We start from the raw sequence: 20,538 nt of genomic DNA, 5'->3' as shown, positions 1-20,538 counted from the left end.
CAGCATGTTAGCATTTAGCTCACAGACTAGCCAGCAAGGCTGTAGTCCCTTAAAGGAATAGTGTGTAACATTTCGGGGGATCTATTAGCAGAAATGGAATATGATATTAATGACTGTGTTTTCATCAGCTTAGAATGAGCCCTTCATATCTACGTAGGGAGCGGGTCTTCTTCACGGAGTCCGCCATGTTTCTCCACCATGTTTCTACAGTATCCCAGAACGGTCAAACCAAACACTGGCTCTAGAGAGAGACTTTCACGTTTTTACATTACCTGAAGGCCACCGTAGTTCTCTGACACGCTTGTGAAACTGCTGAGCTGCAGAACCGTGGTACCGCCAACCGCCGTCTGACTTCCATTGCTCCTAAAGTAGTGTTGTTATGGTGAGGATGACCTCTGAGCGAGGCGAACGGCGTTACCACGGTTTTGCACTCGGCGGCTCACGTTACCGCAGTCTTGGAAAGGGAGGAGTGAGCGGAGTGGTACTCAGTTGGTTGCAATCTGCAACCACACCACGAGATGCTACCAAATCCTACACACTGAACCTTTAATCTTGTTTAAATGTAATGTTTTTTAAGACATTTTTTCTGCACTCTTCTGCATAAACGTGTGTTTCTTTTGTCGGGTAAACTTCTCGACTCGTGTGCAGTTTGTCACTGAAATGCATTGACTCCAGGATCACAAATGTAATATGGACTTAAGTTGAACTAAAACTGGGGAAGTGACAAGGTTCATGGCGCAGGTTAATTTCCCACGATCTTTCCCCTCTGTTAATGATTAGTGACTTGATAGTGAGGTTCGTCGAGTCTTATCAGAAACTCAGATGGTTGAATTTCACACACTTTCGTTTTGAGGCTTTAAAGAGAACTCTGAGGCTTTTTATGGTTCAGTTTTATGTTTTTATATCTACACAGCTGAGGACAAGATTTCTTGTCAGTAGCCATATTGGTGATAAAACATTTTGCCTGAGTCATGATGACATACTGACCAACTCCTTTGCCCCAACCGCACATGACCTGCACATGGCTCTTTGGTTTTACTTCACAAGAAACTCCTCGCAGCTAAAAAAAGAAGTGTTGCACTGGCTCTCTTTCCGAATGAGCAGACTTCCTCCGTGCTCATCGTGTCACATGGCGGCTGCTGGTCCTCGCAGTAAATAATGCATGTGGCGGGTTGGCCGGTCGATGTGGTGTACACCTGCTCTCCCCATAAACAGTATCCAGTATCACAGGCCGTCTCCAAGGACAGTCTGTCGAGTGGAATCCAATACGGCCACTTGCTGATTCTTTAATGAGGGAAACTTGGATGTGTGAGTCAGAATGCATGAAGTGAAAACCTTGAGTGAACAATGAAGCTTCTAGGAGCTTTAATTCAATTGATTGAGATGAAAATCAAGCTTTAAACACGTATGATTATTTACAGATAACGGATATTGATGTAATGTAGTTTTGTTTTTTAGCCTATTTTCTTGCTTGGTGGTGTATTTTTTCTACTCCCAGATGTACATTATAGTTTCAAAGAACAGAATATTTCAACTCAGCTACAAAAGATTGGACAGCTGAGATATCAAAGTAAATATAATATAAATATAAATATCAACCTTGACTGTTTTCAGAATAAAAGACTTCTCTAAAGTCACCATTTTGTGAAGATATTCAACAATTACACAGCAAGAAATCTATCACAGAGAAGGCAGGATCACGTTTCTATACAGCCTCAATACCAGAATGCAAATACAGCTACAAGACTTTTTGAATAAGAGGCCTAGCTGTTATAAAATGGTTCCTTCGAGTGGGCTCATATTTCATGAGAAGAGTCTGTTTCACTGATTTCAATGAAGATAAATCTTAATACGAAGAGCATACAATGATTTAGATAAGAGTTTGCGTCCAGCTTTGTAGCAACAATTCAGAAAAGGCCGTTACCTGTTTCAACCTAACAGTGACCCCTGCATAAAGCCAGGTCAATAAAGAAATGGGTTTCACATTTTAATGTGGAAGAACTTGACTGGCCTGCACAGAGCCCTGACCCCAAACCCATCCAACACCTTCGGGATAACTTAATGTGTTGTCTGACCATATTGGAAGATGAAAGTGTTAATAGTTGTTCCGAACGGTCACACTCAAAGGGTGAAAATGCAGCCCTCATTGAGCTTCGATGCCCAAGAAGTGGTATTCGTGACAGCCCTGAACGGAGCACATCTTCAGACCTTCTCTCCTGGAAGTCATTCATCGTGTTTCACTTGGTTGTACACGTGAAAAGTGACAAAAATAGTTGTGTCAAGAATGAAAAAAAGAGCTATAGAGAAAAATTCAAAGAACTGCGTCAAGTGGGTTTGAATGTCGGATTGTCGCTTTCGAAAACTTACGATAATTTAAACACAGCCCAGATTGTGACGTCGGAAAGGTGTCGGGGGAGGAGGTTTCGGAAGCTATTGGAGCATCTGACGAGCAGTTCTGATGGAGTATACTGGCGCCTTGAGCGGGCCTTATTGTCCAACAACACTGACACTTCTTGTGGTTGAATATTAGAGCTATGATCTACATGGCCCTACATGAACCCACATAGTTTCTGTCTAAGCCCAACACGAGCCCAGACCACAGCAGCAGTTTTGGGCCCGAGCCTGATTAAAAACCAAAATTTCAACTGTAAAAAAATAAATATATAAATAAATATATAAAAAAAATATTAAGCTAAAGTTATCTAAAGTCTTTTTAGTGTGGTAATTTGTGACACGATCTCCGACATGCGCCTTCTCCTACCGAATCTTCAACACAGCCCAAAAGTCATATTGCAGACTATAAGGTCTGCATTTAAAAAATGAATAACACACCGCGAAATTGGCACAAACCTGACCAGATTCAAGCCCGAGGGAATTTTTTAGAAGTAACAGCCCAACCCGGCACAAACCTGTCGTGTCGGAGAATCCAAACTCTAGGTTGAATGGGCGCAAATCCCTGCAGCCAGGTTACAATGGTGGAAATACCTGAAACCAGAAGAGCTGGTTTAATTAATGCCCTTGGCTTTAGAATAACATGTTCAACAATAACATATAGGTGTAATGTCTGGGTGTCTCGTATATACCCATAAAACTTCTTTTGACTGTCAGGAACAAGTTAACGGCTGACATCACTCACTAAAGTAGAATTAGAGGAGCCAGATAAAGGCAAAGTTTGCACACTGAAAAGTCAACTATTCCCTCTAAATGAACTTGTAGAGCATCACAGACTGATGATATCTAACAGCGTAATCACATCCAAGGGAGGATTTTTTCCTTTAAGGGGAATAGAACAGCTTTGACCTGAATGCCACAGAGTTTTACTTGAAAGAGAGCAGATAACGGGCACCGAGGGATACATAGATGAAAGCGTGAGAAGAGGAGCAGAGAGAAAGATAGGAAGGAAGGGGTCGGGGGGTTGTGGGCCACTCAAAAAACAATGGTTATCTTTAAATAAAGCTTCAGAAGGTGTATTTATGACCCCCTGTTCAGGGGGAAGACTAGGGTTGTAAATAAGGACAACAGCGGTGTGTGTATTTGTTCAAAGTCAAAGCTTGTTGGCAAAGCGGAAGCCCAGCTATATGGATTTATTTAAGGAAAAAGGTTTGAGCTGGTTGTTTTTTGTGGGGAGGTGGGGGGGTTTGAAAATGGAGAGTCGGCTTCCTGCCTGGTGCTTTTCTGGTGCCGTCCAATAGCTGACGTAGTTGTTCAGGAGGAGAGGTTGACGCAGCCTCGGCTCGTGATGGAAGGAGAGGGGAAGAAAAATAGCTTCGCAACACGACAGCACGTCCTGCTTCCTGTGTTTGTCTCGACTTATTATGTACTTCCTGCTTGCAGCTGGGGGTGGGGGAGCTTTAAGAAAAAGCTCTGACAGAAAATCCCATCTTTGAAAAGAACATAAACAAAGTGTCACATGTGGCAACAACAATGGCACATACGGTGAAAATGAACTAACAAAACAACAAATAGAAATAGCAAAATAGCAGCTGTGGAGTCCTTTTTTTATTCACCATGAACCAGCTCATGCCTCCCACCAGAGTGGACAGATAATCATGATGCTTATCCACCAGCCTATGAGGCAGCTGAACTCCAAATTACACACATCTATTACCCTTTGAAAAGTTCCTCTACAGAAAAGGCTGGTTCTTCTGACCCAGATTCAGCCTGGTTTAAGAAGTCAAACTCAATTGACACTCCACTGAATGTACTTTTATCTTGAGTATCTCAATATACCAGCTCTGTCTGGAATATAAAACTAAGCAAAAGGCTAGTTTTCTTTGTGTCTGTGGTAAAAGGGTCACTGAGTTAAAGTGGTAAAGGTCAGACAAGTGATCAGTGAGAGCTTTAGGGCGCTTTCACAAGGCAACATTTAGACCGCTAAAGCGACTTTAAAACAGCTCAGTTATTTTTTATAATGAAGAGGTTCTTTGTTTCTCTGGCACAACAGGGCAATAAATAACAGCAAAAACTAAATAAACAAAAACATCGCTATCGGATTGTTATTTTAAAGCGACTGTTTGTAACTTTTTACACGTATAAATCTACCGGGTCGGGATCCCATGCTCGCTCACGTGTGGGCGGAGTCTCTGCTCGTCTGCCTGCTTGCCTTCACTCACACACCGCGCGCGTTCTTGCTGTCTCGCTCCACCTCTACACGTTCATGCGCACACACTCCACACTGCAGGAGAGTTAGTTTAGCTCTGAGAATATCTAGTGAATGTACAGTGGACGTTTGTGCAGAAATAACTGCTGCAGCTCCTCCAGACCAACAGAGGTTTCCTGTGTCTTGTGAATTGACGGGGCTCCGCAGCGAGAAACTTTATGGCCGCAGGTGTCGCTGTGAACAAGCATTTCTGAAAGCTACAAACAGTCCCTTTAAACATCGGTATTGGCCAAGAATTTTGTAATTGGTCCCTACATCCGTCATATTTCATGGTCCAAGGCTAAGTTCAGTGTAAATATTAAATTGTGGATTGTATTAATGAGTTTCCAATACTCAAAATAAATAAAGCTATTACACGTTGTACAGTAGCAGGACATAATGATAGGTGATGTCAGACTTTGCAAATGTTTTAAGTCAGAGTAAATACTGTTTACTTTGTGTATAGTCTGACTTTTTAGGATGACTAATGCTCAGCAGCAGACTGATGACGCCACTACCTGCTTTTGGAGTTGTTTGAACATTTCAGATTCCTTTTTTTTTCACTTTTTTTTTTACATATTATTTAGTTTTGTGCACATTTAGCACACTTTCAGCACGTCTGTAAGCACTAAAAGGCCAATATTTGCAGTTTCAGTAAGCATCTATTCATCTGAAGGACCTGGCTTTAGGATAAAACTGTATTCTCTGTATACTTAAAGCTGCACTAATCAACACATTATAATAGTAAAGGGTCAAATGGCAACATGTAATGTGAAAGGTGTCGCTTAGGTATTGATAAACCTACAGAGAGTTATCACCCGACTCTGCAATTCCTCTCATCTCCACCGAGCATTTTAGCATCTTTTAGCTCATTGTTTTGGTTTTAGCAACTTCACTTGTCTCATCGTTTTCATCAACCTTGTTTCCCTTAATGTTTTTAGCTAAAAAACTCTGGTGAACCTGCACTATACTACAGACAAAGTTAACGACTAGCTTTTAGTAGCTACACATTTTTATGCCTCCGCGCCGCGGCCTTATGGCATTATGTTTTGGATTTGTCCGTCCGTCCGTCTGTCCGTCCGACCCATTCTTGTGAAGGTAATATCTCAGGAACGCCTGAAGGGAATTGTATTACATCTGGCACAAACAACCACTTAGACTCAAGGATGACTGTTTTGAATTTGTCGGTCAAGGGTCACTGTGACCTCACAAAACAGTTTTTTTGGCCATAACTCAAGAATTCATATGCTAATTATGACGATTTCACACAAATGTCTAAAGGAATAAGTAATGAAGTGATGATATTTTGGACAGACGTGGATGTAAACTGCAACTTGACTGGTTGACGGAGGCATACAACCGCAGTAATTCTAGCTTTTTGAGAGTTGTTGGAGACAAAAACAGCTAAAATGTGAGTGAATATTGGACCTACAGTGGCCAGGTAGACAAAAGCACAACTCCAAATGAATGCTAAAGCTAATGTTGCTCTGTGTCTGATAGAGACTGTGTTATGTTAGGTGACACACTAATAAGCTAACTGCCACTTCACACACACACACACACACACAGAGAGCTGTGAAAGTCTCCACCTAGTTAACATGGCTTCACTCTGCGATGTCATTAGCCCCTTAAATAAACACAGCTTGCTTCCTGGTTCAGTGAACGTCTGAACATTTATTACCTCTGGTTACAACACTACAGGCCTCTACTACTACTCAAACAGCATGTCAGGCTTAAGGAGAAAAAAAAATACTGTACAAGGGCGGTCCAACGATCTATCTGTTATCAGATGGCGGCCTTCTCAGTTAATTATGTTTTGCTGTAGCGTTGCATTAAACTGGATACTCAGTCAAACTGGTTTATCTGTATGGGAAGGTCATCTAGAAAGACAAAGAGAGCAGGAGAGAGGAGGGGAGAGATTGAAAGAGAGGGGGTATTGTTCTGGAAATAGCTTCAGGGCTTTGTCTCTCAGTGTGTGTGTATGTGTGCGTGCATGCATGCAGGCAAGTGCTCATGCATGTGTCTATTGATGAGGGTCTGCATTTGTGTGAGCTGTATGTGTGTCTCTGGATGTTGCCCTAAAAACACCAACATATCCCTATCTCCGTGTTTGCAGTGTGTGTGCGTGTGTGTGTGTGTATGTGTGTGTGCGTGTGTGTGTGTGTGTGTGTATAATGGGTGTGCCCAGGTGATGCAAGCTCGCGGGGGCCGGACTTAGCTCCTGCTTCAGGTGTGTCTTTGTGATACAGAACCACAAGACGTTGAGAGGCAAACCGTAAAGACATAAACACACAGATCTACGTCAACCGTCAGTGAAATAACAGGCGGTCGAGAATAGAAACAGAGAGAGAGAGAAGAGAGGGAGCAACAGATGACAGAAAATGGAGAAAATGGAAATACTATTTGTACTTTCGCCCTGAAGATTTCCAGGAAGCTTAGGGGTTGCTACCTGTCTGGACTTGCAGAGGGAAAGGTAACTTGTGTGTTTTCTTCTTCTTTGTGCATGGGCTGAGTTCATGGGAAAGATAGAATTGCATGCAGATTTGCACAGAAGCAAGCAGGTAGAATAACAGGTTTGATACACAGACTTTTCAGTGAAGTAGGATACTTTTTGAATGTAAGAAGCGCCTGTTTGGAGCGCTGACCTTCGATCAAGTCAAGCCAAGGTAATTTGAAAGAGGCTAATAGAGGCTAACACTGGCTTATTACGGCTAATTACACCATGGGTCAAACAGAGCAGATAGAAGAACTCAGGCCCTTCTACTGTCTGTATGAATATGTTTCTTGGCTCGTATGTGTCTTTGAATTTGCATATGAGAAAGCTCACAAGTCAGCACATGCAAAATGAATGAAAATATAAGGCAGGTCATTAGTTTGACTTTTTTTTTGACTGTTGTTTTTTTGGTGTATTTTGTTTTGTTTCCAAGGTGTTGCTCACGTAGATCAAAACTCAACGACGTACAAACCGTCTCACATTGCCTGGGGACATCGCCAGACAGCCAGGATGACTTTACACAGCGTCTTGCTCATGCATTTTTTATCATGGAAAAAGTCACATTTGCGACTCGGCGTCAGTGTCAGGAGGAGAAGTGTAAAGTGATATCGATCGATGTATTACAAATGTATAATTGTGATCTCGATGTAAACAAAAGGCTCGGCCTCACCCACCACCAACGATTCACAACACAAGACTCTCGTTCTGCCATTGGTTGACAGCTCCATTACTGTGAGAACCAACACTCTGAGTTATTCATGTTTTAAATGTTTAAAACATATCAGCTGAGAAACACCAAATGCTGATTTCTGAAACCGAAAGATTCTGAAAATAGTTAATGCATCATGTGTAAGCAGCATTTTACTGTTGTAGCCGGTCGAGGTGGAGCTTGTTTATATATATACAGTTAGGTAGCTTACTGCTTACTAGATACTGTCCTTGAACGAGACACCGAACTCAAAGTTCAAAGTCCTACTATGATTATAATGGGTTAAATGCGGAGGTCAAATTGTACCTGTATGTATATGACGATTGTAATAAAGTTTAAGTTTAATAACTACAGCTGTCTGATAGAGGTAGCGCAGTAGAAAGTACAACATTTGCCTCTGAAGTCTAGTGAAGTAGAAGTATAAAGTTGTATAGAATGGAAATACTCAAGTGAAGTACCTCAAAACTGAACTTAACTACAGCACATGAGTAAATACATTTACTACCACTGAGCTTTGAAGACGCATCAAAAATGTGCGGCTTATAATATTAGCGAAAGCAGTTTTGTGGCACCTGGCTCTTATCTCTGTGGCTGTTTTGACAGTATTCAAATGTCTCTGCAGTGCTACTGACCATTTCACACTTCTTCTTACTATTAAAGTGCTATGAGTCATCGCCTGTCTGTCTGTCTGCGACATGACTTGGGCTGCAGGATCCTGCTATTCAAGAACTGTGTGTTTCAGTATGTAGTTGTCAATAAGACTGGGTACTAATGCTGCCGAGGCAAATTCGTATTCATTGATTGTACTTGTCCGTAGGTAGTTCAAGATGTTTTCAGGCTGCAAGAAAGGCTTCATTTTAAACAACACTCAAACATGTATGAGTGTATGTTATTACTGAGCATCTATTTTTTTCTTCTTGCGTGTCTAATCTGGGGTTTATAGAGAGGCAAAGTCCCTCCCCTTCCGGTGGACCACCATGGGATCTTATTTTGGAGAAAATATATACGGTAGTCAACGGAGGGAAACACATCATTTTTTTTATCTTGTTTGAATTGCGCTATGAATCACACATATGATGTTTGTCAATTTAAAAGATAATTTTACAAGAAAGTCTCAGGTTGTCGTAGTATCATTTAGTTTAGTGTGAAACCGCTCAGTGACCTTCATCTCTCGTCTCACACAATATACGTTAGCTAACTTAGCTAGGCTACTTACTTAAGAAATCAGTAATTTGACAGAAACACGTCCGCCAAAGTCCAAAGAACTGCGCCCATTGCAACGTTCTGTTATACATAGCAATCACTGGTCTATCACTGCTTTCTACAGTCTGCTATAAAGAAGTAACAGACCATAGAACGCTGTGATTGACCAATCAGAATCATTGTGGTGGTATTCAACAAAGCCATGTAATAATCTAAATAGAATTTTTATTGCATTGCACCATTTAAACTCTGATTAACCAACATACTTATATTTATTTAATCAATAATTAATATTATGTAATAAATGAAATAGGTTGAAAATTAGCAAATTCTGTGTATGTTGTTTTGGTTTAAAGTGGCAGTAGTCAGTATATTTTTTGGCATCATTCGGCAAACATTCCATAATAACCTTTCAGCATATTGTAATTCAAGTGTCCTGAGAGAAAACTAGACTTCTGCTCCTCCTCATGGCTCTGTTTCCAGGCTTTAGAAATTCTAGCCCGTGACGGGAGACTTTGACCAATCACAGGTCATTTCATTGAGAGAGCGTTCCTATTGGCTGTGCTCCGGTCATGTGACCAGAACTTGGAGTTCCTTCACCAGATTTCACAATGGCGGCGTCACAAACGTTTTAATTTTACAGCTAAACCGTGCACTACAAGATGATTCTGAAAACATTTGAGGAGAGAAATAGGCATTAACGTAACATAATATTGATTCATATTTGATCAGCGCTGCCTAGTTTGACCGTTTGGTCGGTGTTTGCGAGTGATTGACAGCCGTCTCTCATAGACGGCAGCTGGACAGCAGACCTCAGATCAGCTCTGACTGCTTGTTTTCCTCCGGTCTGTGAAATCTTGCACGCGCCGTTAGGACACAGAGGCACATGATTTTTTTCAGGTTACCTGTTTCATGTACTACTGTCACGATATAGCGACCGTTTTATAAAAATAACTTTTTTTAATCAGATGTGCTCCAATCTCTTCAGCTTTAAGTGCTGAAAATGTGCAGGCTGCATAATATTTATTACACTATTTAACTCAAATTCTGAATCTTTGTTGCATCTTGTGCATTCAGAGCCCCACAAAGTCCTGAAATATTACATTTTTTAATCTTGTGGGCACAAGATTTAAAAATAAAGTTATCTTTCAGGACTTTGGAGGCTCCATATTATGCAGCTTGTTCACCATTAATAACATTAGTGATAAACATTATGTGCATCTGCCAAATGAAGTCCAGGCAAAGATGTACAGCTGCAGTTGTTTTTTAGAGAGTCGCGAGATTGCACAAAAATGAAATTATCTCCACTATCCAAATTTGTTGATGTCTGTTTCGAAGTTTTCTCAAATTTTCACTTTTTCTTGTGAAATACTAGCGTGTTTTTTGTAGTTTCTGCGTAATCGTACTGTGGGATTCATCAAATGAAACAAGCTAGAAAAGGAAAATCATAGACCAAAGATACTCACGACCACTGCCTCAGACTATACACTAAATGCTGTGTTGCTTTACTGCTGATTCACTCATTTGGTGTAATGCTTTTTCTAATAAGCCAAATAAGTACTTTTGTCTTAACGTCTGTTTTGTTTGGTTCTCTTCTTCAGGCAGAGCCCTCACCGATGAAGACCACCTGGTACTGTCCTCTGGATCTGGTAAGGCCAGAGTGTGTGTTGGGATAATGTGTCTGTGAGCCAGAACAAGTAGAAAATAGATTAACTGTGTCAGGGACTTTCCCGGAGGCTAAAACAGGATCGTTAGAGCTCCATGTAGCCTGTGAGAAATGAGTTCAAAGCAGCTTGATTTTATGCCTTTTTCTAAATGAATATTGGGTCTGTAGTAGAACTGATTATATCTCAATCATTTTAATGAGACTGTCTTTTGGTGCAAGTCTGTTTAGTTCAGTAAAAGGTCAAGCAGTAAAATAAAAAGTCTAATTTCTTGGCTATTTTGAGCCAAACAATATCTTTTTAAAGAAAAATTCATACTGATTTTCATGCATTCTTTGCAATACATGAACACTGTCTTATTCTGGTTTCTCTGCTCTACACAGTCCACTGTTGTGGAGAAAGAGGAGGACGGAGTGATCTACACAGTGGTGGTCAAACAGCAGCATGCAACCCCCAATAGTCGGACGGTAAGTCATGTGTGACTGACTGGACTCACAGTATGAGGTGAGGTGATTTGCAGTAACATTAACTTCCTTTCTCTTCCTTCCTGTCTTCCTCCAGTCGGCGAGTTCTCGGTGTGTGAAAGCAGGGACGGAAGAGAAGCTGGTGCTCCACCTGCTCCACTCCTTTTCTATGGGAGACTCCTCCTTCATCACCATCTTCCTCTCCACCTATCGATCCTTCACCTCCACGGGGAGAGTGCTGGACATCCTCACTGACAGGTTGGAGACTTTTTGTATGCATCTCTGATCAGCACAATTATGTTTGCTGTTCTTGTCTGGAAAGAGAATCGGGTTTTCAGGGATTTTTTAAAAAGACGAAAACAAATAACATGTTAAACAACCGGTATGATAGCAGTTCCATGTGCAATGATGCACAGCAACCACAGCAGATGTCAGTATCCTGTGTGGTTGGGTTTGTGCAGTGTGAAGCGGTGAAATCTCAGACCGATCCTGTCTTGTGGGAATTTGGAGGAAGGAAGACAAAAAGTGAACAAGAATTCAAAACTCTGCATACTTCACTCTTGCTAAACTGGAGGAACACATTCTCATATAACAAGAAGACTGATGAGTCTACAGCCATGCTAACATGCTCACAATGATAATGCTAACATGCTTCAGTAGGTATAATGTTTACCAGATTCATGATGGCAGAGGTTCGTATTCAGAGAAGAACAGATGTTGATTTTTTACCATCTCACAGTGTGTTCCAATCCGCGTACTTCTGTATTTACACTTACTACTCTGAGTGCATAAGTGCGTTCACACTGGGAAGTACGGCAAAATGCAGTGCACTCAAAGTACCCGGATGTTGTACTCAAAGCGGTCAGATCGTTGAGTGTGGAACGCTGGACACTTTCCACACTCAACTGTCGCCATCTTGGCTACGTAGCGGAAGGGGCGGAGCCACGCCCACTATTCAAACATACGTAGATAACAGAATAAAACAATACAATACGTAAACATACCGGTGCATTTTCAGCCAACAGGAGGACATATCGTAGGCGTAGGCGACGACGTTGGAAAAGTATTTCCACTCTGCTTTAATTTTTTTTCAGAAGATATTTTGGCGGGTAGCGAGCCGCGTTCAAATGTTGCGATCGTCATTTCCGGTCAGTGCGCCGCAGAGTATTCGATTTGAGACGACCCTACCCCGCTGAAATTTAGGCACTACTCAAGTGAGTACAGAGTGCACAAAGTGCACTACATTGAAGTGTACTTCTGGAAGTACATGTATTGGAACACACTCAAAGCATTCGCAGGTTTGGTCATAAACCAAAAATTCATCCTGAGGGGAACATGAACGTCTGAACCAAATTTCATGGTAACCCATTCGATGGTTATTGAGGTGGCACTAGAGGAAAAGATAGATTTTCACCAAAGGCAGCAGGATTCGTCATCTGGGAACCATGAATGTCTGCACAATTTGTTTTGCCAATCCATCATGTAGATATACAGTATGTAGATATTTCACTGGATTCATGAAAACATTGACACGTTGATGGCACTGAATGAAAAGTCAGAAAATCCCCAAAGTCATTTTGATCATCCAGTGGGCACCGTGCATGTCTGTACCAAATTTGATGACAAATCCATCCAATAGTTGTTAAGATATTTCAGTCTGGAACAAAGAGGTGGACCGACCGACAGGCATTGCCATCTTTAGAGCCACGCTGCTAGCGTATACTAAATACTAAAGTGCAGATAAATTGCTACATTAGAGTCGACAAAAGTGGTTGATCAATTTGCTTTACACATAATTTCCATTTTCACAGAATAACCAGATTTTAGTTTAGCTTTGCAATTTGTCTTCAAACTGAGTCTAATATAAACAGCAGCCTCTAGATTAATTGCGTGACTGCATTTAGAGACACTTCCACAATGGAGGAACTTGTGTGCCTATTTTAAATAACTGCAACATAATTCAGCAGAAACTCTTTATCCTCTCATAAAATATTTATTAAATAATGGAGGCACTTGTATGAAGCAGCTGTTTGAAAAGTTTTTCCAAAGAAGCAGCACAAAGGAGAGTTTATACTCCTGGCAGCGTGCTCGGTTTACCTGTAAACATCAGGACAACGCCTTTGCTAAAAAGCATCTTGAGAAAAACAAGCCATAAATAAATTCATCACAAAGCTTAAGTATTATTTATGACACAGCAGATGCACATATTTGAAGCTGGATGATATTTATGTTTCTGTTTTTTTATCTGCTTCACTAACAGATTGGAGAACCCGCCTGGGGACAGCGAGAGGAGCCAGATAAGACAATCTTTCAACAAGTGAGTTTTTGAAAATGCTACCCAACATCTTTGTGCAACTTTTACTGTGACATGCTGTGTGTGTGTTTGTGTGTGTTTGTGTGTGTGTTTGCGTGTGTTTGTGTGTGTTTGTGTGTGCTGTGCCCAAATACAAGTGTGGAGCTGTATGTGCCATAAATACATCTTCTAAAAACACTTTCACTTCTGTTTTAGAGGGAATATTATAACCAGGCTTCATTCTTTCACTTTAAACTATGTTGAAAAATGTTTGCCCTTTACTATTTTTTTGTTTTTGTTTTATGACACGTTACAGACAAATTTCTTGCTTCAACTCATTATGAAGTAAATATTGATTGCACAATGAAATGACTATAGAATAATGACACTATCAGCATATAGACTGGTCCTCGATAAGCCTCGCTTTCACTATGCAGTTCTGTCTGCCACCTGGTACGATCTTCTATCGGTTCCATTTACGGCACAAATGAAGTGCGTCAACCACTGCACGACCAAAACAGGAAGGTCTGTTTTCCCCGGAAGCTATCGGTAGTCAAGCCCCCAGGAAGAGCAGCGGTCGTTGATTGATTGATTGATTGGTCCCAATTTTCGTAGTGGTCATGCGGCGGTATTACAACTTCCGTGTCCGTCAAGTGATGCTATTGGGCCCAAAAATACTTTTTCCCATAGACTTACATTGGGAAAGAGACGTCTGTAACTCAGCGGATAATTTTTTTTGAGGTAAATCAACTCCCCAGCACGAACACTTGAATAGCCCTTATTTTAAATCATTAGGTTCAAAAGTTGTAAAATGCACTTATAGCCAAATCCAGAGTTATTTCCCTTCCTCCGTTCATCTGAATGAGACCCAGACCGTGATGACAGCGCAAGCGTGACGACGGCGTGACGTTGGGACCCCGTGACCGAGTCATGTGACTGAGCGGATGCTACTGCGCATGTCTGATTGCCCCAATGGATGCGGAAGATTGCCGGAAGATCCGGACACTTTTCCAGACAGAAGTCGAGCCATTTTGGCTTCATGCGCCACTGAGCAACTTTCATAGGAATGAACGGAGCCCCGCCTCCAACGCTGTATCCGGGGGGGGGAGAATGAAGTTGCTCTCCCTCTGTGTGTGTTGTAATCCGAGCTTCTCTGTGCTTTGTTTACATAGCCGGTCCGGCCACACGTGCATGTGAGTCCCAGTCTGTGTGTCCTACTGGCTAGCTCACGTCCGCTGCTCTGCACTGCTCTCATACGGTGGTTACCGCTGATAATGCCGTCCCGACCCACAGCGTCGTCACAGAATCGTAACGCCCACCCTCCGGTTCCCTGATAGCTCTGTCAGCACTGTTGCCATTGTTCGTGCTAGCCGCCGGCTCAGCCTTCGCCATGTTGAGAGCCGTGTGGAGGCATTCCCTCACTCATAGATATGCTGTGAATTTGGAATTTAGCACCTTTAAGTAGAGTTCAGACTGCGAGGCAGCATTTTTAACAAGAACAATCTTGATCCATGCTTCCACTAAATTATAGACTCATCTCTAAGCTAATTTTCTTGTCTAAACCATTGAGAACGTGATTTCATGGCAGCTTTTTAGATGTGTTGGAAAGTATCAATATATTGAATCAATTCCAATCTTCAACTGCTTGTTTATCAGCTTTTGGTAACCTGTACCACCTCAGGGTTTAAACCAGAAACAAATGCAACTCCCTTCTTTTGCTCCCAGCAAACTGCAGGATTGATTTGAAACTGTTTCTTTCCTTTCCTGATGACCTAATTCACCGACACAGTGCTATAAGGAAGGTTTTTGTTCTCAGATCTCTGAAATGTCCGGAGGTCAGGGCTAAAAGATTATCATGTTTCCGATTGTTGTGACCCATAAAGTCTAGAGTAACGACCCCTAAAGCCCTGGAACAGCTGAGTAATATCTTCCTTCGACATCTCTCTCCTCATTCCTGCAGAGCGGTGTGTACGGTGTTCAGCACATGGCTCTCTGAGTATCCTGAAGACTTTAAGAGTTTGGGAGAGCCCTGTCGCCTGCTGCGCCTGGTTCCCCTACTCCCCCAGGACTCCTCGTCTGCGGCCGACCTCCGCGCTCGCCTCCTCAGGATAGCTGAGGAGCTCAGCGAGAAAGCCCTGCTCCCTGGCGCCCATAAAGGTCTGTAGCTCAACTGGGATTTAAATGACACAGTTAATACCTCGCCAGATGAGAAATACACTGGTCATCTCAGTGTAAACCCCAAACTGAGGCTGCACAAGACAACAAAATACAACAGGGGCTTGTTGTGGCTTCCTTAATAAGAGAAACAGAATCAAACTGCTTTAGAAGTATATTCTAAAGAAGTAGTATATTAAGTATATTTTAAGTAAAGTCACAGAGCTTCTTCTTCTGTTTTCCACATGAATTAGTTCTTACATTAATTACTAATAACAGGTCCAAAACTGTGATGATATTAAGTTAAGACTGATAGCAGAGGCAATTAAGTCCAAAACTAATACTTGCATAGAGTAGCTAAACAGTCTTTCTTTCTGTATGTAATGTAACACTAATTCTAGCTTTTTAAAATTTAGCTCAAAGCACTGCTGTGTCTTAGTAAAGCTTCAGCTCCACGTTGACTCTTAATCTTGTTTTCCCTCATCCTGTAATCTCGAGGTCATGAGTGAAATATCTCATTATCTCAACATAACAAAGTCATTTTCTCATTAAAATTAGATATTTATCCAGTTTCTTTGGGTTTTCCTGAGATAACTAAGCTGTTATCTTGAGAATGCCACCAGACTCTGGAACAAAACAACTGCATTATTACAGAGGACACAGTGGTGAAGGATCAGAGCAACAACAACTCCTTTTCCTGCAGCTAAAGGATAGAAACAAATATACAAACAAAGGTGTTTCTTATGTTTTGAATCCACAGTTTTATTGAACACGTTCGCCCTTTGCAGATCAGACCGGTTCCACCAGCCCTCCTCCTGACGCCTCCAGGTTTGAACCCACCAGCATCCTTGGATTCCCTGCAGCGCTCATCGCTGAGCAGCTCACCAAAATAGAGGCAGTGAGTTCTCTTGTCTGTGTTTTTGATGGTGGCGTGAAGCAAAATAGCCTATTGACCAATGATGCTGAAATTTCATTACAGTTCAGTCAATACAGTGCTAGCTATAAAGCGCTGCAGGAATGAGTCCTAAACCCCAGAAATGAGTTTGTATTTTTGCACTTCCGGTTCCCTCGTCTCGTCGTCTCGAGGTCAGTGGGTCTTTAGTTAGATGCCTGAAATAAGGTCGGTGGTTAACACAAGCTTAGCAGTCAGCAATGTTTTGTTCTATGACTTAAAATACATCAGTTAATACCTCACTCGTTGAAGCTTTTGCGTACCATAGTACCATAAACGTGTGTTTGCCACAGAGCTTATTTTCTGCAATAATCCCAAACCCAATGGATCAATCCCGTTGGCTTTTTGTCGAGGGAACCGGGGCAATGCTAACTTCCTGGTTGGCCTACAAAAATACGTCATCCCTGCAGCACTCTATTGTCATTTGGTTTATTCTGACATTTACAGAGTATGTTTGCATGCTACTGTCTGCTGTACCTCTGCTTCGATGTCACTGTTGACTCGAGGTGCTGTCTGCTTTCCACCATCACAAACCCTGCCTGTTTGCTCCATCCTGTTTTGTGCCGTGATGAACTTTGATCACCTGTGGATACATTTATAGATACATTTATATTTTTCTGCTCTATTATACTCTAAAACACAGCATCCATCTGTTTACAGCAGCAACAGCAGTTTGTTTAAAATACACAGAAGTGTTTTTTAAAGTAACATGAACAAACAGAAAGGTACCACCCTCAGAAACTCAAGTCAGCAGGAAATTGAAGCAGAAGACCTCGCAGTAAGGATTAGTGATTTTTAGGAGACAGGCTGTTATTTATAGATCTCTATGCTGTCAATTATCAGGAGCTGTTTGTCCGTCTGGTCCCGTACCACTGCCTCGGCTCACTGTGGTCTCAGAGGGACAAGAAAGGGAGGGAAGGCGTCTGTTGGTCCGTCCGGGCCACCGTACGTCAGTTCAACAAGCTGGCCAATGCAGTTTTCGCTTCCTGCCTTTGGCCCACGAATCTGCGCAGCCAGCAGAGAGCCCGACTGCTGGAGAAATGGATCAGTGTGGCTGAGGTCAGTGTGCAAAAATCAAAGGTCACAGCTCTAAAAATGAAGGATTTGATGCTATTTATACAGGCTGGAATTGGAAAAGAAATGTTGCTCATCTTGAAATGAAATTGTTAACACTATGTCAGTCGGGGTTTCAAGTCTTCCAAAATCCTCAACTGTGCATTTTCCTACAATAAACCCCCATTAATCCCCTAACCATAATCCTATTCTCAGCTCTGACTATGCACATACCGTCACAAATTCACAGTCTGCTCGGTTTCGACTCTTCTAGTAATTTCACTTTAATCAATAGCTGAAAGTAAAACACGGTAATGAAGTCTTGATTTATGGTCCTTTTCTGGACAGAGCAGCAGCAAATCATTAAATAGTGCTCTCACTATTTCAGTGCAAGAGGTGGTCGATCAGTTTTGGCAGAAAACAAGAAGACAGATTATTTAAAATCAGCATATTTTTTTATACTGGAAGTAGGCAGAGTTCCAGTACACCTTTAGGAAATGGAATAGGAAATGTACTCTGCATGAACGGTACATATACCAGAAATGGGCTGAGTCAAGTAATGTAATGTACGACCTCAAAGCTTGGAATCTGCTTAAAGAAAAATGTCAGCATTATACAAGAGAAATGTGGATTAACTGTAAGAGTGTTACGGTTGTTGTGCACAACAATCAGTTACTTTTAAAATATTGAAGAGCTCACAGAAACGACCGGATCTGCTCTCACATCCTGTCTTTGGTTGTTATGGTCACACGAGACGTTTTTATTCCTCGCCGAGCCTCTTTATCTGCGAATAAAACGCAGCTTCTCTCCAGTATTCCTGTATGAAGCTGCATTTGTCATCACACACACACACACTCCAACATCCTCTTTGGCAAGGTATCACTGGTCTGCTGCCAAAGTGCCGTCCTAAGCCCACCCCAGGTTTCTTTTGGGACAAACCTCTTTAGCAGTATGCATTATTCAGCACCTCAGGCTGACACTGTAACTCAATACCAGCCAGACCCACACATACAGGTGTTCTCAGTTACAGTGTGAGTGTGTGTGTGTGTGTGTGTGTGTGAGAGAGCGTGTGTGTGTGTGCATGCTAATGAGTGTAGTCATCTGTGTGTGCTTTCAACAGGAGTGCCGAGCCAGGAAGAACTTCTCCTCTCTGTATGCCATCGTATCTGCCCTGCAGAGTAATCCCATCCACCGGCTGAGGAAGACGTGGCAGGACACTGACAGGTCTGCAGCCGAACAACTCGCACATTTAAAGAGGAAGCCGTATATACACAGTTTTAATTACCTTCCATAAAAAATACTTGAGGACAACATGACAATAAATGACAAAACAAACAGAAGAAACAAGTAATCAGACAAGCATACATGAAAATAATTCTAAAAATGACATCAGTTGTACAAATCAGTACCATAACTCAGGTGTAAAATAGTAGTATATAGTATTTACAGTACAGTGGGATGTGCAACTCAGTAGATATTGTAGTATTAAGTAACTTTTATTGACCTCTGCTGGTGACCAAGGAATTGCAGCAGTGGCATCTCACGTCTCCAGCTCACATTATTATAGTGGCTTGAAACTGAAAGGTACAATTACGTCCCATTCTCAAAATAGAAGATCTTTGTGATATGTTTAATAATATGTTATTGTGCTGAGTGTCACACCCACTGCAACCGGAACAGATTTATAATTAATGTTATTAGTGTCACCTGTGCTTTTCCTGCTATGACAAGTCAGGTCACTAGATAACATGAGTAGAGATTTTGAAATTGGCTTTAAAAAGGTTGTTCTAAACTACAGGGAAAAGTCGTTTTAAAAAAAATAAAAGTTGCAGTATAAACATTTAGCAGTCCAACCGACGTTTTCTGCAGCAAATTATGATTTATTTATTTATTTATTTATATATATATATAGAGTGTGGATATATATATATATATATATATATATATATTTATATATATTTAAATATTAATTAATTAATTAATTTGTATTCGTTTTTTAATTATTTTTTAATTGTCTCAATGTGTGTTTTATCTTTTTGGTAAAAGTGCACTGTAAAAGCAGTGTATTGTGAACTGTGAAATAACTTTTTTGCAGTACTAATTTAATGTAGTGTAGAGCTGAAGCAATTAATCACCTAATCGATTAGAAAATAACCAGCAACTATTTTGATAAGCGATTGATCGGTTCAGTAATTCTTTCAAACAATCCCCAAGCTACAAATTCTGAGGATTTGCTGTTTTTCTTTGACTCATATGATGGAAATTTTGTATTTTTTTGTGTTTTTGGACTCATGATTAGAAAAAAACAAGACCTTTGAAGACATCAGCTTGGGCGTTAAAAAATGCTAACGGGTGTTCTTCGTTATTTTCTGACATTTTATGGACCAAACAATTAATCAATTAATCAAGAAAATAATCAGCAGATTAATCGACAATGAAAATAATTGTTAGTTTCAGCCCTAAAGCGATTCAAGAGTAACTTAAAGTAAATACTTAAATTTGACCTACGTAATTCTATGAAGAAAATGATATCGTAATTTACAGATGCTTAGAATTTATTATATATTTGATTACATGTCCAATGTAAAACAGCTACCTGACATAAAGCATTCTATTAATTGTAAATGTGATGTGTGGTTATAGGACCAGTTTCCTCATAGCTTCAAACAGCATTACAGGAAACTGTTGTTACCCTCAGCACACTTTATTTATTATGCACCAAGGCAACCTTGTAAATAACTCTGAAGTAAACCTCATAAAGAAGAAGTAGAAGTGAAATGTCATTCCATAAGCTAAACCTAGAAAATGCCACTTCAGCAGTGTTGTCTCCTCAACATAAACCCAGACTATTATCAGTCACGGCATCGTCTCTGAATCAGTATCTGTTAATGATATTAGATTTTATTATTTACA

At 41.0% G+C, this 20,538-nt stretch overlaps 1 protein-coding gene and 1 long non-coding RNA gene across 4 annotated transcripts in view; one reads left to right on the top strand and one right to left on the bottom strand.

The window, feature by feature from the left end:
• Positions 1-20,538, top strand: part of rgl2 (ral guanine nucleotide dissociation stimulator-like 2) — a 33,921-nt gene that overhangs the window by 4,272 nt on the left and 9,111 nt on the right. For 2 of the 3 annotated variants that reach the window (XM_037785375.1, XM_037785374.1), the window contains exons 3-10: positions 10,647-10,694; positions 11,093-11,176; positions 11,271-11,431; positions 13,434-13,490; positions 15,427-15,623; positions 16,409-16,518; positions 17,416-17,631; positions 18,746-18,849. In XM_037785375.1, coding sequence (XP_037641303.1) covers positions 10,647-10,694; positions 11,093-11,176; positions 11,271-11,431; positions 13,434-13,490; positions 15,427-15,623; positions 16,409-16,518; positions 17,416-17,631; positions 18,746-18,849 — 977 coding nt within the window. Of the gene's footprint in view, positions 1-6,729; positions 7,113-10,646; positions 10,695-11,092; positions 11,177-11,270; positions 11,432-13,433; positions 13,491-15,426; positions 15,624-16,408; positions 16,519-17,415; positions 17,632-18,745; positions 18,850-20,538 lie in introns of those variants that run through there. The other variant, XM_037785376.1, reaches the window with a different exon arrangement.
• LOC119497326 lies at positions 8,890-13,958 on the bottom strand. Its single transcript, XR_005208899.1, has 3 exons — positions 13,947-13,958; positions 13,666-13,670; positions 8,890-9,050 (listed from the first exon to the last, which is right to left on the bottom strand). It is a non-coding gene; the product is annotated as an uncharacterized LOC119497326 (long non-coding RNA).

Source organism: Sebastes umbrosus, chromosome 11 (genome assembly GCF_015220745.1).
Source record: "Sebastes umbrosus isolate fSebUmb1 chromosome 11, fSebUmb1.pri, whole genome shotgun sequence".
NCBI lineage: Eukaryota > Metazoa > Chordata > Actinopteri > Perciformes > Sebastidae > Sebastes > Sebastes umbrosus.
Note: the sequence above shows the minus strand (reverse complement) of the source record. Positions and strands in the feature narration are given on the sequence as shown.